This window comes from Schistosoma mansoni, chromosome W, assembly GCF_000237925.1.
Source record: "Schistosoma mansoni strain Puerto Rico chromosome W, complete genome".
Taxonomy (NCBI): Eukaryota; Metazoa; Platyhelminthes; class Trematoda; order Strigeidida; family Schistosomatidae; genus Schistosoma; species Schistosoma mansoni.
Window position 1 is genome coordinate 17,080,322 of NC_031502.1, and position 18,273 is coordinate 17,098,594.

The 18,273-nt window shown below is 39.4% G+C and overlaps 1 protein-coding gene across 1 annotated transcript; it reads right to left on the reverse strand.

Annotated features, from left to right (window-relative positions):
* Positions 1-2,304: 2,304 nt before the first annotated feature.
* On the reverse strand, positions 2,305-6,190 carry Smp_080530 (putative replication protein A; the record flags this gene model as incomplete). Its single annotated transcript, XM_018788795.1, has 6 exons — positions 2,305-2,386; positions 3,856-4,139; positions 5,647-5,871; positions 5,907-6,014; positions 6,059-6,138; positions 6,175-6,190. The coding sequence occupies 6 exons, from the start codon at positions 6,188-6,190 to the stop codon at positions 2,305-2,307; spliced, it is 795 nt and encodes a 264-aa protein (XP_018654302.1).
* Between the last annotated feature and the right edge of the window lie 12,083 nt (positions 6,191-18,273).

The following is an 18,273-nucleotide window of genomic DNA, read 5'->3' on the forward strand; positions in this document are numbered from 1 at the left end:
TGAGGCGGTTGCATTTCGAGGAGAATCACAAACCAAATACGTTTACATTGTTGCTTAAGGTGGACGGAAGACTGCATTTTACCAGCGTCTTCACCAAAAAGAATTATATCATCTGAGTATTCGAGGTTAACACGTGAATCTCTCGTAAAATCAAACCCTGAAAAGTCAGACGATGAAAGTGTTATCTTTAAAAGCGTGTCTATGACAATATGGAGAATGCGAACAACCCTAACGAATATCATTTGAAGAAACCAATCCCAATGACAGTTCGCCATAAGCTCTGACTCGGCCAGTAGTGTTCGAATAGAGAACCTGTACAAGTTTAATGAACTTTGGTATGCCTTTCAATGATAGTTTCATAGGACCTCACGAACTAACAGAGTCGAACGCCACGTTAAGGATAAGAATTACATCTATTATCGAACGTCGAACAGTGTGTATTTTCCAGAATCTGCCGAAGGATGAACATTTGGTCTATACATGCACGCCCATGTCTGGTTTTCGGGTTTATTCTACACGACCTCTAGTCAGACATCGAAGTATCATTGAAATTATTATTCCAGACACTTGCTAAAACTGACTCCTCAGTGATTGTTACAACAACTTTTGTCCTCTATAATAGACAAGGATGATCGTTCGCTTCTCAGATGCTAGCCAAATTACCGGTTGGTCTAAATTAGGAAACTGAAGCACGGTCATTAAGACTCATTATTTAAGCCATCAGGCTCTTTTGATCTTTAAATTGCTTGTGACCTCACTGAGAGTTTAAGGACCCTCATCAACTCATCGTTTGTTACTAGTTTTTGAAACGAATTAGAATTTTCGATCATTAAGTTGAATTTCAAGGAGTCGTCTTGCTGTGGCTTTTCTACATTCAGTAAGATGGAAACAAATACGTGCTCACATAAGAACATGATCTTAGTCTAAATACATGCTCCAAAATGTGTTCTATTGCGCTTCGACGACGGATGATGGCGAAAGTCTTGACTCTATCGTAGAGTCGTGAGGCTCGCCATGTTAAACAATACTTGAAGTTGGTACCTGTTATGAAAGGTTTGTCTGAGGATGGTTGCAGAAGAGTCACCATCATGTGTCCGTTGAGCCGCAACAGCGTGCCGTTCGATCTGGTTTTGCTTTCTAAATCATTAAAATCAAATGTCACTGTATTTAACCACTTAGCTTTTTGAAGGAGGTTAAGGGGCCCGAACAGCAATCGGTAGGGGCATAAGCACAGACAACAAAGACAGAGCAACGTCCGTCTGAGTTATTACTGTGCAGTTTATTTGGATAGCGGTCAACTGACTGTTAGAATTCAGTCAAGGAGAGCCTGTTAGACCTATACATTAGCAAGGTGAGGCCGGACGAATATCCGTACATGGACTCGAGTCCTAACTAGGAAAGCTAGTAGTCCTACATGACATAAGGTTAGAACAGTACACGCTCTAACATGTAGTTTAGTGCGTAGTGATAAAGATATGATTAAAATTAGTGGAGTGGATTGGAGAATCAACACATGAAGGAGAGACATGATTGTGAGCAAGCTGGTCCTGGAGGTCTTTAGATATATGAAGACGGTTGTCACTTCCCAGCTACCCACGCTGCGAACGAACATTCCTTCTTTAGGGACCTGAAGAGGAACAAGGCTTAGTCGTAACGTCAATGAAGCGACGGGGTGATCGCATAGTCCAAGGGAACATTGTTTGTGACAGACAACACACAGCATTTCCCTGGGAAGTTTTAATTTTACATACGAACTTCGGAAGTCCTTGCAGCCAAAGACGGAAATCCGTACAGTAATGTGAGGTATGACACTTTTAGGGTCGATCTTTTCTAGGCCACTTGCTTCCGTTATGAGAAGGCAACATCACTCGAGATGCCGGTTTCATGAGGGAAATACTTTACTGCCGTTCGACTATCAAATCATGATAGCAGCTACGGTCGGTTCTGAAACGATTTATAAAATACTTATCCACACATGTTGCTCCATGTGATGTTTGTCAATTATTAGAAAGAAATAACTCTACTGAATTCCAATTGATAGAGAACCAGACAAATGTAACTAAAATTGTTCCACGTCAGTTTATATTGCTCCATATACTTAGAAAGAAACGCACTAAAACATCAACAAGACGTTACCGAATTACATTGTTTTAATTTATACAGCTGATACTCAAACTTAAATACTTGTTTTCATTATGAACAGTATAACTTGCTTTTGAAACAATAGGCAATAAGATCAATCATTATATACAATTGAAATAGATTTTAGTGTGAAATAAGGTGATACAGACAGTTTCGATCTCATTATGCTTCAGTAGCTCGGAAGTGATCATCATCCACAGTCGAATATACATGACCCTCAGCACTAAGGAAATCCAAGTCCTCCCTGGATAGAAACAAACAATAAAGACTTGTAAATAATGAAACTTAGGTTTCAATAAAGACGAACATTAACAAAAAACTTGTATTTTTCTACAACCTTCATTAAGAAATTTGCTGTTATTAAAGAAATAATTTTCCTTATACGTGTGAACTACTACAGCAGCGAGAAAAACGATAATGGAAGAATTCGTGTGACTCTTCTTACGATATGAAGACTAAAATAGCGTGCAACAGCACTTTCCAAATTTATACAAATAAAAACGTATTTCTAGTTTTATGAGAACCAAACACAGGAACTTAATTTACATTTTATAAGATATCAGGAGAGTTAAAACTAGCACATAGGACGATTAGCGGGAAACGTTCCAGAAAAGTATATTCAACGCATCACACTATCAGTTGTCGTATAAACAACGTGCATAGACTTTGGCTAGTATCATAGTCAGTCTAACTGGACTACTAACTATGAACATTTACACGGTTCAACCATCCAGATCTGCTGCCGCCTGCCTCAATTTATGTAAACTAAGGTCTTATCAGCTTGATTGACTCAGGGACTTATCTCAGTCTTCGATTGTAGTTGTCTGTTGTTATCTGTCGAGAAATCGGTGCCAAGATTAACTGACTGATGGCACGTAATTAGAGGAATTTAAAAAGTCAGTACTAAAAAACTGCATTATATCCCAAGGTACTTGTGGTTCAGTGCTTCGTGGAAACACCAAAAGGAAGTTGACGAGGGCTCTTACTTTTCTCACTAATTTATTGTGATTTTATCAATCATCAGTATGTTGGCAGGCTCAGGTCTACTATTTCCAGTGAGTCATGGGTATTTTAGGGTCTTGACCATTTAATTGGATCACAGTTATGCATGAGGTTAGCAAACTGTCAATATTCAGCTGCAACATCAAGGACTAACTTAGTCGATAGCACGCAATAAATGGGTTTGAGTCAGTTAATGTAGCAAATTACAGATCAGGGATTAGGATTCGCTTTTCTTAAATCGTGTTGTTTTCCTGATCTTACACCACAGTTAACTATCCTGGAATTTGCCTTGATAACATCTCGCTGTGCTAAAATGGTGTGGCAACTCAAACATGCATATAATTTCCAGGTTCTAAGTTGCTTATGACAAATACCTCACGCGGCAGTACAAACTAATCAACAAATCAAGTTTGAGATCTGTAATTTAGCGATTGTACGCAGAGTGCTTATGCTAACGAGACAGTCACAAGGGTAATGTACATACATTGGTATCCAAGGAAGGGTTAAATCATTCAATAGTGAAACTTACTGATTTAATAAGATTGAAGTGAAGCCCAATAACATTGTATTTACATGTTTGGAGGGATTATGACCACATACTTAAAAGTGTAGTACATAAATGCAACAAAAGGCAAAACAGACTTGCTCTATCCAGTAACAGGTGAATTAAATACAAAAAACAAACAATTATCACAGAAAACTATAACAAACCTTATTTGCCTTTCGGGTATCCCACGCAGCTTTTCCGTTAATTGGGATACAGGAATTCCACGCTCACCAACAAACGTTCTAACTATTGCGAGTATCTGATTTTGCAAGACAGTGAGTCCATTACTTATAGAACCAGGTGCATTATGCGAACCCCCCTCGCTGAAATTACTTTTGACGTTCGTGCCATTATTCTCATCTTGTTTGATTTTCGTATACAACATTCTTGTATAAATCACTTCCATTATATGAGTAGTAAGTTCATTCATGTCTGACAAATGGATGACCTTAAATTAAAGAAAATCTTTGTATATGTTCATACAGCTGTTAATACTTAAGGGTCGCTAAACCTGTAAAAAAGATATTGCTTCTGATAATTTGTACGCTGAATATTAGAAACGAAAATCTATGAAAGTGGCAGCAGCTTACTGGTTAAAGTACTCGGCTTTCATTCAGTAGATTGCAGGTTTGAATCACATCCTACGTACTGTTTCAGGTAAGCAACACGACTTAGATGTGAACCTTCCTAAAGATGTAAAGGATATCCCCCTTGATAGATTTAGACAGTGAAATGAAAAGATAAATTTTATTAGAACTGTGATAATCTCAAATGAAGCAGATGAGAAACATCTAACCAACTATAACTAGAAATGAAACAGGTCATATGAATAATGTCAACTCATTTTTCGCTGGACTGTGTGTAGACACACATTCAAGTCTATTGGAGCCTAAGCTGTATTCAAATTCAAACTTAACATCTATGTTCAAAAAAGTCCACTTACATAGAAACCGGACCCAGTAATGTTGACGTTAATGTGATAATGAACGCATGTTTTCCTCATTACAATTAGTGCTTTAGAGCTAGCTTTTGAGGTTGAACAACTTCATTATTTACATAGATATTTTAAAGCCATGAATTACATTATTTGAAATACACATGTGGTATACTGAGCAGTTTTAATTCGGCACTAGAATACCTATAGTATACCTTAAAGTCAACCTTTAGGATTTGTAATATAAACGAAAATATAACTTATGACATAGAATTTTCAAGACAAAAAACTGTTCCTATAATACCTTGGTTAACTTTACATAACATGCTAATTTAGGATAATCTACCACCCAAAACTAAATTCCACATACGTATTTATTTCACATCATTGACAAGTAGTAGCCAATACTGGGAACAAGCAAAGATTTGGTCACATTCCAAAAATGTTTAAATATCTGTAATAAGATACCGATAGGGATTTGGTTTGACTAGTTGGGTAGGACACTCGAAACACACATAAGAATGATCTCTGAAGGATCGATAACACGCAAATAATGCGTCATACTAACTCTAAACTTTTTTGATGCTTCATACATCCTATGACCAACTAGCGCCAAACAATCGAGTACAAGTCTGTACGATAGCTGTCCATCTAACGTTAGTTATGGAACTAGAACATTAGGATGACCCAATGTCTTACACTCAACACAAACAGCAGCGTTGGTGTCAGTACTTTCTTTATATTTAACATGTAAAATCACGTAGGTTCTAACAAAACTTGGTATTTGCTGGGCTATACATTTGTTAGACAACAAAATAAAAGCACACAAGAGAGAACTTTTGACAGAATGAGATACACTCAGAGCTTATTGGTCGCAAAATAACTCTGTAAGAATCTACACTGCAGAAATAGATATTATCAGAGATTTCACTACAATTTTGGTCCCTTAGACAACCCAAAGATACTTTCTAATTACGGAAAAGTTCTTCTAATCGAAAGACGCAAAGCAAACTTATCGTACTCGGAAAGCAATAACATGTTTGACTCCCTGGAAGTTCCGGACATGACCATGTACTCGTACATACGATAACTCGCGAAACGGACGTGATTGTGGACCGGAAGATGTATTGTCCTGATCCTCTGTAAAAAGTTTTACTGGCAAACATGGTCCTGTATAGTCGTCGATCTCATACTCTACGCGTGTACTTGACTCATTTACCGAACGAATAATCCCAACAACTGATATCTGAAAAATGCTTATATTCATTTTGTTCAACATACTTGACTGAATTCTATTCCACATGGAGACACAAATTTATCACCATCCTGATTTGCGGCCATTATTTCGGCACACGTACAAGGAACAATAGTACCCTGGTAACTAATCTTCTAAAGAAATTAACCCTATAAATTCAACCATTCAAAATAAGAACCTTTTGTCCAGTTGTGGCACCCATCGATGCCATATAACCTCCACCAAAATCACTTGTAGTTCCAATACTACTACCGTAGTCTATAAAGGTAAAAAATTACAAAGATGAGTGTCTACCAGTTGACGACCACATGTTTCACTGCTTTTAAATCTACCCGACAGTTTTAAATTTAACCCTCCCGCTCAATGACCAAATGGACCAATTAGTTGTAAAACATTTGCTTGATGGGCTTCCGTACCTAGTAATGGTGAATCACTGGTGTTACAAGCAAGGAGCCTGGGGATATTTATTAACCGGAAGAGGAATACTGTTAAATTATAACGAAATATTGTCCTAACTACTTAATAATAAGTTTCCTCTTGAAAGACTACCGAGAAGTTGCTTCACTACCTCATCTGTCACCAATATCTACAGCTAATTCTACTATGTAGTATCTCTGATATCTACTTATAACCACTAAGTCTTGTGTTGAGACTGAGCTTGAGTAAGTATTTAATGGGGTGCTTAAGTGTTAAGAATGCGATAATTCATTAGAAAACCATAACTGAAATGCCTACATTACAGTGAGGGCATGTTCAGAGATTTGAGACGTCTTTCTCAGAGTTATACTTTACCAGAATTGATGAAATTAATTGTTTAACGAGAGGGGGTTTTAATATTTAACCGCGATGGACCCCACTAGGGTATTCTGTAGCCTGAGATAAAGAAAAGTTACCCCTGGTCTATTTAGGTATAAAGTGAACCAATCTATTAATAGTAACTTAACACTTAACAGTTTATCTACGTGGGTCAACAAATAGTTTCAGAGATTTGTAGACTGAACTGGAGCTTTCAATTAATTCGCTTTTGTTTCTGGTAGCGGCAGGTCATTGATACATTCAAATAGTAACCGGGTTATATGAAAACTGAATTCGGTAATCTAGTAAGTACATTATATTACACAAGCCATGTTAGAACGGACGGCAATGTCCTTACTTTTTTTTCTTCTGTATCAGTCAATGTGGATTTCATCAGATAATCCATCACTTTCGTCTCCATAGTATGATGATTGAGATCGTCCACGATAATTTACGGTTACTCAGAGGACAGGATTGTGTACGTCCAAACGTTCAAAGTTATCAATGATATTGATATCAGACAAGCACCGATAGTTGGATTTTAGGTTTTTACGAGGAGTGGAGTGGCTTGGACCAACTTAACGTCCACCAAATCATTATTTAAAGGGGTGGATGATCGCTTGTAATCGTATGGTTACTAAGATTTCGGTGAAAGAGTAGGAAGGCCTGGATTTAATGTGACGTTCAGAGTTTATGGTACTGTCTGAAGAACTCTCGAAGAGTGTCATCCACTTTTCTGTAGTGATGTGAACCAGTGCTTCGGTAATAATGTATCTATTAGGTACTGAAACTTATCACAGTGTAAAATGGCCCACACATATGAAAAGGTAGTAACATCCATTTCATCCTGATAACAGTCCTACCAAATCACGACAGGCTTGGTCGAAGAGAGCATCGACTTGCTGAAGACGTTGCGCCGTTAATTTTTCAGTACTATTGGATGATCCTTACATGTGGGTGTGTCACACTGTCGTATTTCTTTACCTTTTCCCATGTATATAATACTTCATTTAGGAGTTTCGGATGATAGCTGGTGTTGAGGACCAGTATCTGGTTTTGAAAGCTGCGCGAGTTTAAAAACGTTCGCTCATTTGAACTCTCCAGGCAGTATACGAGGAGAGGTAACCGAAACAAGTGTTTGGTCCAAAAACTTATTTCTATCTGAAGCAGTCTTTGAGTTGGAGTCCAGCAGTCATGACTTTCGAGGAGAGTACTTGTCTGAAGATCGAATTAGTGAAAAGATAAAGAATTCATGAGCACGATCAGTATGAATTTTCAGCTTTTCACAGACTTCTGAAAAGGCCTCACGGCACAATATACAGCTAGGATTTCCTACCGAAAATGCTATATCTTGTTTCTGTGTCATACAGTGGACTCCAGAGGAGTGCCGGTGGTTGTCAATTTCTCCCCAGCCGTTATTGTAAGACTTCTCTGATTGCCGAACCGGTAGCGTCAACGGAGTCAGTGATAAAATCGTGGTTATGTTTTTCGAGGTTATTTTTATTTAGGATGGATGATCTCAACATATTATCTATCGGTTACCGCGTTAGCAAGAGAAATATATGTTTGTAAGTTTTGTTGATGAGTTACGGACACAGCCATTTGAGCGAATTGTCAGTAAGAGCAGTTGAGCAAACCCCTTGTGAACTGAGAGCATCATCGTGGAATTTATCCCATCAATGACAAAAATTCATTCCATGATCAAAAAATGGGTTGAGAGATGTATTTTAGTGGAATTGGTCCTAACCATATAATCCTCAAAGCTGAACATGAGGTAACTGGGATAATGTATATCCAATAATTAACACGAAGAGAAGGTCAACAATGGGGAAGGCGAGAAGAATCAATTGATTCAATCGGATGGCATGGCTCAGCCTCACAGACGTGGTCATTCTGCATAACGTATCTTCACTCACTTTAAATATATTGATACATCTTTAGCCTGAATGTGTTCTTCAGAAGTACTAAGTATCACATTGTAAATTGTCGCGATACGATTCAGTGTAGACGATGATGTGACTTCAGTGTAAGATCTTATGAACAAAGTTGTCATATTATGACAAATCTACAACTTTAGGATTGGGTCTTTTGTTAGAACAGTACTAGTAACTAACTTAGACTATAATTCAACGTACTCCTGTAGGATATAAGTAACGCTTAAGCTAATAGCCACATATGCAGTGCCCAAAGTTTATCAACCCGTAGAGATCTACCTAGCTTAGAGCATCGTACAACACCATGTCAACTATATTTGTGACACAATCATTGTCGATCACTAAGTGTTTTTCTGTAACATATCGGCCCAGTCGAGTAACTTATAACTGTAAACCTTGTAACACTTAGCAATTTGCTTCTACCTGTAAACTGTCATGCCTCACGTAACCTAATATTATTCGAGAGTTTTCTTTTCTTTTGATAATACAACCAAAGCTACGTGCTTAATACTTTTCCGATAACCTGTCGGAAATGAAACTTTGTGGACAGAATAGATATTTACCTATTCATCTTATGTTAGCGTTGATTTCCTCGTTTTCCTATTGAGGGATAAATTGTTTAGGCTTCAAGAGCTCCACCACATGCTCCACTTGTTCCTGTGTTATATGAAAAATGACTAGATCTACTTTAAAAGCCCCTTGATATTTATAATTAATGGGGCGTTAAATGCTAGTCTAACAGAACAGCCTTAATGTTTGGCAAGAAAACGTGAGCTTCTTTTATTTTATCATCACATTTTGTTATGAATACGACAAAATGTGACATGAATATAAAATGTAAATCCACTAGAAGCGAAAAGAAGATTCGGCTTGGTTTGTAGTCTGAGAAGGACCAAATATACGGCTTGATGAATGAGAATTTCGATTTCTTTGTTAGTTCAAGCGCTGCAAATTTATGGTTGCTCTACCCAACCTAATAGCATTAAGGACATTTCAAGAATGACAAAACAGTAGCATATTTACATTCACTGATGACTTTGGTCTCGTCTGTAGGAACACCTGTTTACTGTGAAATGTTAATACACATTTTCGTTCATGGATTGGCGATGATTTCAAACACTAATCGCAATACGGTAGTTTTAAATCTTGTATAAAACGGACATACTTTTCAGCAAACATCCGAGTTTCTGATGTCTTTCACTCACTTCAACCTAAGTTTAATCTGCTCATTATTTGTTGAAGCATACTATGAGGCATTAAAATATGTGAACATCACACAATAAAAAAACAAGATTGTTAAGAGATGTATAAAAGATGAGTACGATGAAATATAAGCGGATTAAAATATGTTAGTGGGGGTAGAAAAGTGATAGTTAGGGAAGCAGTTCCGCTAAAAATTATGTGACGGTAAAGGCTTTTTTCAGTTATAGAAGTTACTCTCGCTTATATGACGAAAGTGAAGTTGAACTACAGCAAAACAGTCATTAGCTTTTATTCTGAACCACATTTGATGAAGTTTCAAGCCACTGTATTTCACTATCTCTAGGACCATATCTAGAGGGCTTCGATGGACCAAAGGTGCAGGCATCATAATGCTTTCATTCGTATAACAACACCATGCCGTATACTGAACACTTCCAACGTCGGCAAACAGGTCATGTTGTGGTGATTGCTCCAAAGACACACAATGTATATCTCTAATTCACCGAACCCAGTGTTCCCAGATGACAACACCAATCGAATTATCATTGCAATCTCTAAACACACATTGCTGCATCTCCGCATTGCTAACATGGTGTTACCATTGCGTGTAAGCAATCTTTCGGAGACAACGACGATCAAACACTGAGTCATCTGACATCCTTAACTAGGAGAGGTCAGGTTTCACGAGTATAGAGCAGAGCAGCTCTCACCACCTCAGTGTATATCCGGCAATTTATAGCCAAGGTTACTTCATGAAAGCACTAAACATGGCCCAAATTGATAAAAGTCACCCAGGCATTCACGGTACGTGAAATGATCTCATCACCCTTGCCACCATCAGGACTTGCTTAGCTGCCCAGATACATTCTTTTTTCGACTACTCAAGACAGGTTGCCACAAAGTGAGTGTAGGCACGTTTTCCCAGCAGTCCTCTATAAAAAAAATGACATTTAGAATGTGGAAAGTATATGCCACACCAAACGGACATTAATTTTTTAATCATCAAGTGTGGATGGCGCAGCTTATGTATCAGCACATGGTGAAACGACGTCTGCATACTCAATGTCAAATAGTTTTTTCATTACCACCGCTGTCCGGCCCACGACAAATAGGTCTACACTAGCAACTTCAACGACTCCCTTCTGTTCTTAGACTCTCGAATTGAGCATATACGTTTGGAGCTAGTACAACCACATCTATCGAGTGCGCTTCCGTGACTGCATCTGAGCAGCAACTTGTCAAATCATAAGTGTAGTTGACAAAATTAGATCGTTTTTCACACATATTTCTTCCAACTTAGATGAAATCTAATATCACCTTATCAGAAGGTATCAGAGACACAATCGTTTTGTGCTGCTTCGGCCCTAGCACTACGTTGACGATAGGAAGACCAGATAAATGTGCTACAGGATCCTCGAATAAATGCATGAGGAACAAGCTTTCGGAGCAACAGATGGAGAGAGAACTTGGGATTCTTCACTAGATTACTCAATACGAGCCTCGGATAGACTACAGACATCGATATCAAGGCTTTCTAAAGACATAACCAATCCTATCTGTTGTTTCATTCGCATGAGGAATAGTCAAGTGACGTGATGCGAAATATTAACGAATGTTACCGAAGAATAGTGAATATAATTGACGAGGATAAAGATTGGGGAGAGAATTGTTCTGTTGTAGTAATTATTTGATTAGTTTGTGGACTGAGATATTGTACTAGTGGTTTCATCAAGGGTATACTCCACGCGTTTTTGACCCATTGGCACAATCTACAGACAGTGGAACAACGTTAAGAGATAGAGTCCTATGAATGTCTGTGACCAAGACCAAGTTCATAAGCCATTTTCCCCTTAGAATTCTAGGACTAATATCCACCACCGGTTTTAAATGAGACAGGCAGAACAGAATGAAGGAATAACGGTAGAATTTGGAGTAGCATTGGGGAGACTTCCCAAGAAACATTGGTGTTAACTCAGGCGAAGTTGCGACAATAAGCATTTAGTCTAAAAGTCACCCATGAGGCGAAGTCATTAAGTACACATCTTGATAATCACTGAATTTTCTATTTCTTTTCGCCTAATTTTACGCTAACTGTAGTTCTTGCCAATAATTACATCGCATATTTCGTCTGTCACCAGAAAAGCCAGGAAACTAGCATTGAGTTTATTGTGACATGAATATTCAGTGATTCTTGTAACGACAAAATAAAAACTACGTTTTTTCCCATTTGTCATACTTTATATGTAACCACATTTATATTCAATATCTATTGTTTCTTTGTATCAAGGGTAAAGGAACATATATAACTGTTTGGTTATATATATTATACTTACACTACCGCATTTGTTAGAACAAAACGTTATCTTCGCCATCTCTTCTTCCGCTTTATTGGTCACAGCCTTTGGTTGAAGATTATAATAGCATTACAACATCCTTTTATGCCCTCCCTCACTACTTTGGAGTTTTTGCACGGATAATTAATAAATAATACTCAAGAATGCTAGTGACGTAAAGAATATCCTGCTAGCAAGTCACTTACTGAAATTCAAAAAGGAACGTAAGAATACTGCCTGGCAAACCGTACACCGAGCGAAATCTCGATCTACGCGTCTTGGATTCTCTCGTATCCTGATTCTAGGGGACTTCAACCTTCCGAAAGTCAATTTCGCGGCACATACGAATACTGGAGGTGAAAACTCAACTGAAGCTCGGTTCTTCAACCTCATTGATGATCTGGGATCATTCGAAAATGTGTAGTCGGCAACTTGTTGGAGAATCAGTCAGATACTGTTGCGCTTAGACTTAGTACTTACAAACAAAGAATTCCTGGTGGACAGCCTCTCAATTCTGGCTCCCTTGGGGAAAGCTATTACGCCGTTATTTACTTTTTACTATTACTTGCACCTGTTACTCTCAACGGAGCTGACCGCTGACCAGCATTCTCCAACCCACTCTGTCCTGGGCTTACCTTTCTAATTCCATCGATTTTGTTCATTCTTCTCATGTCTATCTCCATTTCTCTGCGTAATGTGTCCCTTGGTCTTCCTCTTCTCCTTTGGCCTTCAGGACTCCATGTGATAGCTTGCCTTGTGACGCAGTTGGCTGCCTTCCTCAATGTGTGTCCTATCCACTTCCAGCGCTTCTTCCTGATTTCTTCCTCCACTGAAATCTGGTTTGTTCTCTCCCACTATAAAATGTTGCTGATAATGTCTGGCTAACGATCCGAAGTATCTTGCGTAGACAACTCTTAATCAACATCTGTATCTTCTGGATGATGGCTTTCATAGTTCTCCAGGTTTCCGCCCCATACATTAAAATTGTCTTGACATTTGTATTGAAAATTCTGATCTTGGCGTTGGTAGACAATTGTTTTGAGTTCCAGATGTTCTTCAGTTGTAAATATGCTGGTCTTGCCTTTCCGATCCGTGCCCTCACATCTTCATCAGATTCACCGTGTTCATCGATGATACTGCCCAGATATGTAAAGGTTTTAAATCCTCCAAAGCATCTCCGTCAGTTGTAATTCAATTGGTGCATGTTGTATTGTATCGGAGAGTCTTGCTTGTCCCTTTGTGTACATTGAGATCTACTGCTGCTGAGGCTGCTGCTACACTGGCCGTCTTCTCCTGCATTTGTTGTTGCGTGTGTGATAGAAGAGCCAGATCATCTGCGCAGTCTAAATCATCCGGCTGCATCCTAGCTGTCCATTGTATCCCGTGCTTCCCTTCAGATGTTGACGTCTTCATGATCCGCTCGATCACCAGGAGAAAGAGAAAAGGTGAGAGTAAGCAACCTTGCCTAACACCGGTCTTTACCTCGAATGAGTCGGTGAGTTGTCCTCCATGGACGATTTGGCAGTTTAGTCCATCATAGGAGTTCCGTATGATATTGACCGTCTTCTCAGGCACGCCGTAGTGTCGAAGAAGCCCCCATACTTTTGTCCCTTCTACGCTATCAAATGCTTTCTCGTAGTCAATGAAGTTGATTGTTCTACAATGATCCGTAGAGTTGCGATTTGGTCTGTACACGATCGATCCTTACGGAATCTGGCCTGTTGGTCTCGAAGTTGGGCGTCTACGGAGTCCTTCATCCTGTTTAACAACACCCTATTGAAGACGCTTCCTGGTATTAAGCGAGGAGTAATGCTCCTGTAGTTATCACACTTGCTGAGATCGCCTTTCTTTGGTATTTTGATCAGAAGTCCTTGTTTCCAGTCCATTGGTACTTGTTCCTCATCCCAAATTTTACTGAAGAGGATGTCGAGTATCTTTGCAGTTGCTGCTACATCTACTTTAGGTGCTTCTGCTGGAATGTTGTCTGGGTCCTGCTGCTTTGCCGCTCTTGATTTGTCTAATGGCGATGGTGATCTCTTCAATTGTTGGTAGGCCAACATCGATTGGGAGGTCCGTGGGTGCTGCTTCGATGTTGGGTGGGTTCAGTGGAGCTGGTCGATTCAAGAGTTCTTTGAAGTGTTCTACCCACCTGTTCCATTGTTCTTCAATGTTGGTGATTACTTTGCCTTCGTTGCTTTTCACTGGTCTTTCTGGCTTATGGTAATTTCCAGCGAGTTTCTTTGTTGTATCATACAATTGTCTCATGTTTCCCTCTCTTGCAGCCTTTTCCGCCTTCATTGCTAAATCTTCCACATATTTGCGTTTTTCAGTTCTGATGCTTCTCTTCACTTGCCTGTTTACTACTGTGTATTCGGCTTGCGCGTAGGCTTTTTCTGCTCTTGTTCGACTGACATTGATTGCTGCCTTCTTGTTCCTACTTTCTTCAATCTTATCCAGTGTACCAACAGTGATCCATACCTTGTGGTGATGCTTCTTGTGGCCCAGAACCTCCTGACATGTTGAAACGATTGCCTCCTTGATACCTTTCCAGTTGCTCTCCATTGAGTAGATCATGAAAGGCCTGGAACCTGTTGCTGAGGGCTATGTTGAATTTGTTGAGTTTGTCAACATCTCGAAGAAAGGCCGTATTAAACTTTTGTGATGTTGTCCGCGCCGTTGTACAGTGCTTCTTGAGTTTTAGTTTCATCTTGGCGACCAGCAAATGATGATCGGATGCTATATCAGCTCCTCTTCTGGTTCTCACATCCTCCATCGTCCTCCTGAACTTTTTGTTGATGCAGATATGGTCGATTTGATTCTGTGTAGTGTGATCCGGTGAAATCCAAGTGGCCTTGTGTATGTTTTTGTGTGGGAATATGGTGCCACCTATGACCAGTTTATTGAAGGCATATAGGTTTGCAAATCTCTCACCATTTTCGTTCCTTTCTCCCAGTCCATTTTGTCCCATGACGTCTTCGTATCCAGTGTTGTCCTTTCCAACCTTGGCATTTAAATCACACATCAGAATGGTCAGGTCCTTGGTTGGGCATTCCTCGAAGATCGGTTGCAGCCTATCGTAGAATTGGTCTTTAGAGTCTTCATCGTAGTCGTTTGTAGACGCATAGCATTGGATGACGTTCATTGTAATACCCTCTCTCTTTGTTTTGAAGGAGGCTTTGATGATCCTTGGTCCATGAGATTCCCATCCAATAAGTGCATGTTTTGCTTTTCTGGCAACATAAATGCAATTCCTTGTGTATGTGGGTCATTTTCTTCTTCATGGCTGGAGTACAACAGAGGCTCCTCTGAACATAGTCGTTGTTGTCCAACCTGTGTCCAATGTGTTTCACTGATTCCAAGCACCTCCAGATTGTATTTTCTCATTTCTGAAGCAATTTGGAAGACTCTTCCGGTTTCCCACATTGTCCGAACATTCCATGTACCTATAAAAATTGTCACTCTGGTTGTAAGAAGGTTCATCGGCCTCATGACTTCCGAAGGAACTCAGGTTTCATCATGAGACGTCATTATTATTTCTTCAACTCCCAAGGTAGAGTTTAAAAGTTTTGAACTATTTTTTCTGGTTAGCGTTTTTTCAGCCAGCTAGTTTTTCTACGGGATGGGGTCGCTAACCCTATGCCCAACCCTCCTCCTTAACCCGGGATTGGGGCCGGCAGTAGCCCCAGGAGGAGCTACAGGCGGAGTTATCACGCCGTTACAGCCTTCAGTTTTGTCAGCAAAACTGAGCTGAGATATCCCGCCAACGACAGGCGCTGGAATTTCAAACGGTTGAATGTGTCAGCTTCACGGAACACTATAACAGATGGATTGAAATCTTCACCCTCAACTTGAAGTTGATGCTCATTGGAATTTTTTAACTGTACACGCTTTAATGTGCTGCAAAGCGTTCAGTTCCTAAAACGGTTCCCAAAATTTACAAGCAACCTACAATCATCAAGAACTGCACTCTTCGTTTGCTAAGCCACAAAAGGCACTGTTGGACAGAATACAAACGAACTGATAACAACGGCGCACACAGGCAATACAAACATATAAGAAACTTATGCAAAGTGGCAATATAAGAAGACAGGCTTCAATACAAGATAAAGATTATCGGCAAATTTATCTCCGACCCGGAAAACTTATTCTGTTATTCGGCTTCTCTTCGACAAGCGAAAACTGGAGTTCCCAACTGCTCGGTCCTAATTGTCCGACCAATAACAACGGTGATGCCGCTAATCTTTTGGCTGAACAATACTCTCGGATATTTCAACCGATTCACATCAACTACACTGATGAAGGCTTCACCTGCAACTACACAGGACTTTCCGAAGTGAACCTGAGCGTTGACCTAGTGTTCCGTAAACTGTAGCACATAAGAAAAGACACTTCTCCCGGTCTGGATATTGTTCATTCTGCTATACTGGGGGAAGCAGCTTCAATCCTGGCAACACCGCTTAGGGTGATGTTTTCACACTCGTTAAGTCGAAGTAAACTACCGAAAAATTGGAAACTGGCCCACATCACACAGATTTTCAAAGGAAGTCGACGCGGCGAACCCTCTAGCTACCGACCGTTGGCCCTTCTCTCTATAACTTCTAAAATTATGGAGTCTATGATATGCGATGATATACACGACTACTTATTATCTCCGAAGTTCTTCTAACCCCAACAACATGGTTTCAGGAAGGGTCACTGTTGTATAACCAACCTGCCGACTGCGGTGGACAAATGGACAAGCATCCTTGATGGTAAGGGGAGTTTTGACATCATTTACCTTGGTTTCTCAAAAGCTTTTGACGGGGTCAAACATATATGTTGTATCAATAAGCTTAAACGATTGGGTATCAAACCACCTCTAATTGACTAGCTCACTTCATATACAAAAATCGACATTTTAGGGTCAGGGTCAACTTCATTTTCTCCCAGGCTACGGGGTGTCCTAGTGGATTCCCCAAGGGCTACTCTAAACCTGTTAGTGTAACCAGTTAGGTTATACACGGGAGTGTGATTAGTCAGTTACTCTTTCTCCTTTTTATCAATGACGTGTGTTCCCTCTTTCAGCACGGTAAACCTTTCTTTTTGCCTATGACCGAAAAGTAGTTTATTCATTTTCTTCTCCCACCAAAGAAAGCTATATTTCAGTGGTAATCCAAGAAGAAATAAACAAGTTATACGGATGGACTGTTTCGTGGAATTCGCTACTTAGTGTTGACAAAAGTAGATTTATTTATATTGGCCGCTGCATCAACCTAAATCTGGCTATACACAAACATACACATAAACATTTCAACACTGTTCGTGACTTGGCCTTAAGATATAGCAACAGTGTGAACTTTTTTGAGCATATTGCATCTCAAGTATCCAAGGCTAGAGAGCTCATTCGATTCATAATGATGTTTCAATAATATGAAATCGGGATTATCGGTATACAGAAAATGTAACTTACCCATTCTGGAATATGGTATTTTAGTTTACAGTAATTGCAGGCATAATGACCTGATTAAAATTGAGGGTGTTCAAAGAAGGTTCACCAAAGCTGTTTTGGGGTACTCCGACAACAAATACTTTCACCAAAGATGTTAACAACTCAAACTAGAACCTCTCTGGATCTGGCCTATCAAATTAAACCTTATCTTTATCTACCGGTATTTCCTACTCTTCGGTATCCACCCCTTTATACCGTATGATGTCATCCCGCAATCTACACAATAAGAAAAATATTTTGATGAGTTCGAAAACCTACACAAACCTACGTCAGAACGTTTTCGTTATTCAGCCATGTGGAACAGACTGCCAGTGAACTTCCATTGCAGTGAAACTACAACCCGGTTCGGAAGTCTCCTTGATGATTTTCTTTCCGAAAGTGGATTGTGTCACCTATTGTGGTGCCTAACCATGATTTATACAAAAAAGGTCCGTCATCTATTTAATTGACTGAATTGCAAGGTGAGACCCCTGAAACTTTTTACGTTTATTGTATTTTAATTTTATTCATCTTAATATACGAATTCTGCTTATGTACGTATTTATAAAAATTACTATTATTAATATCATTGTTGGTTCCTCGACACATTAGATATTCATTTCATATCTTCTTGTCCTTTTAAAAATATTTTATTCCTAAA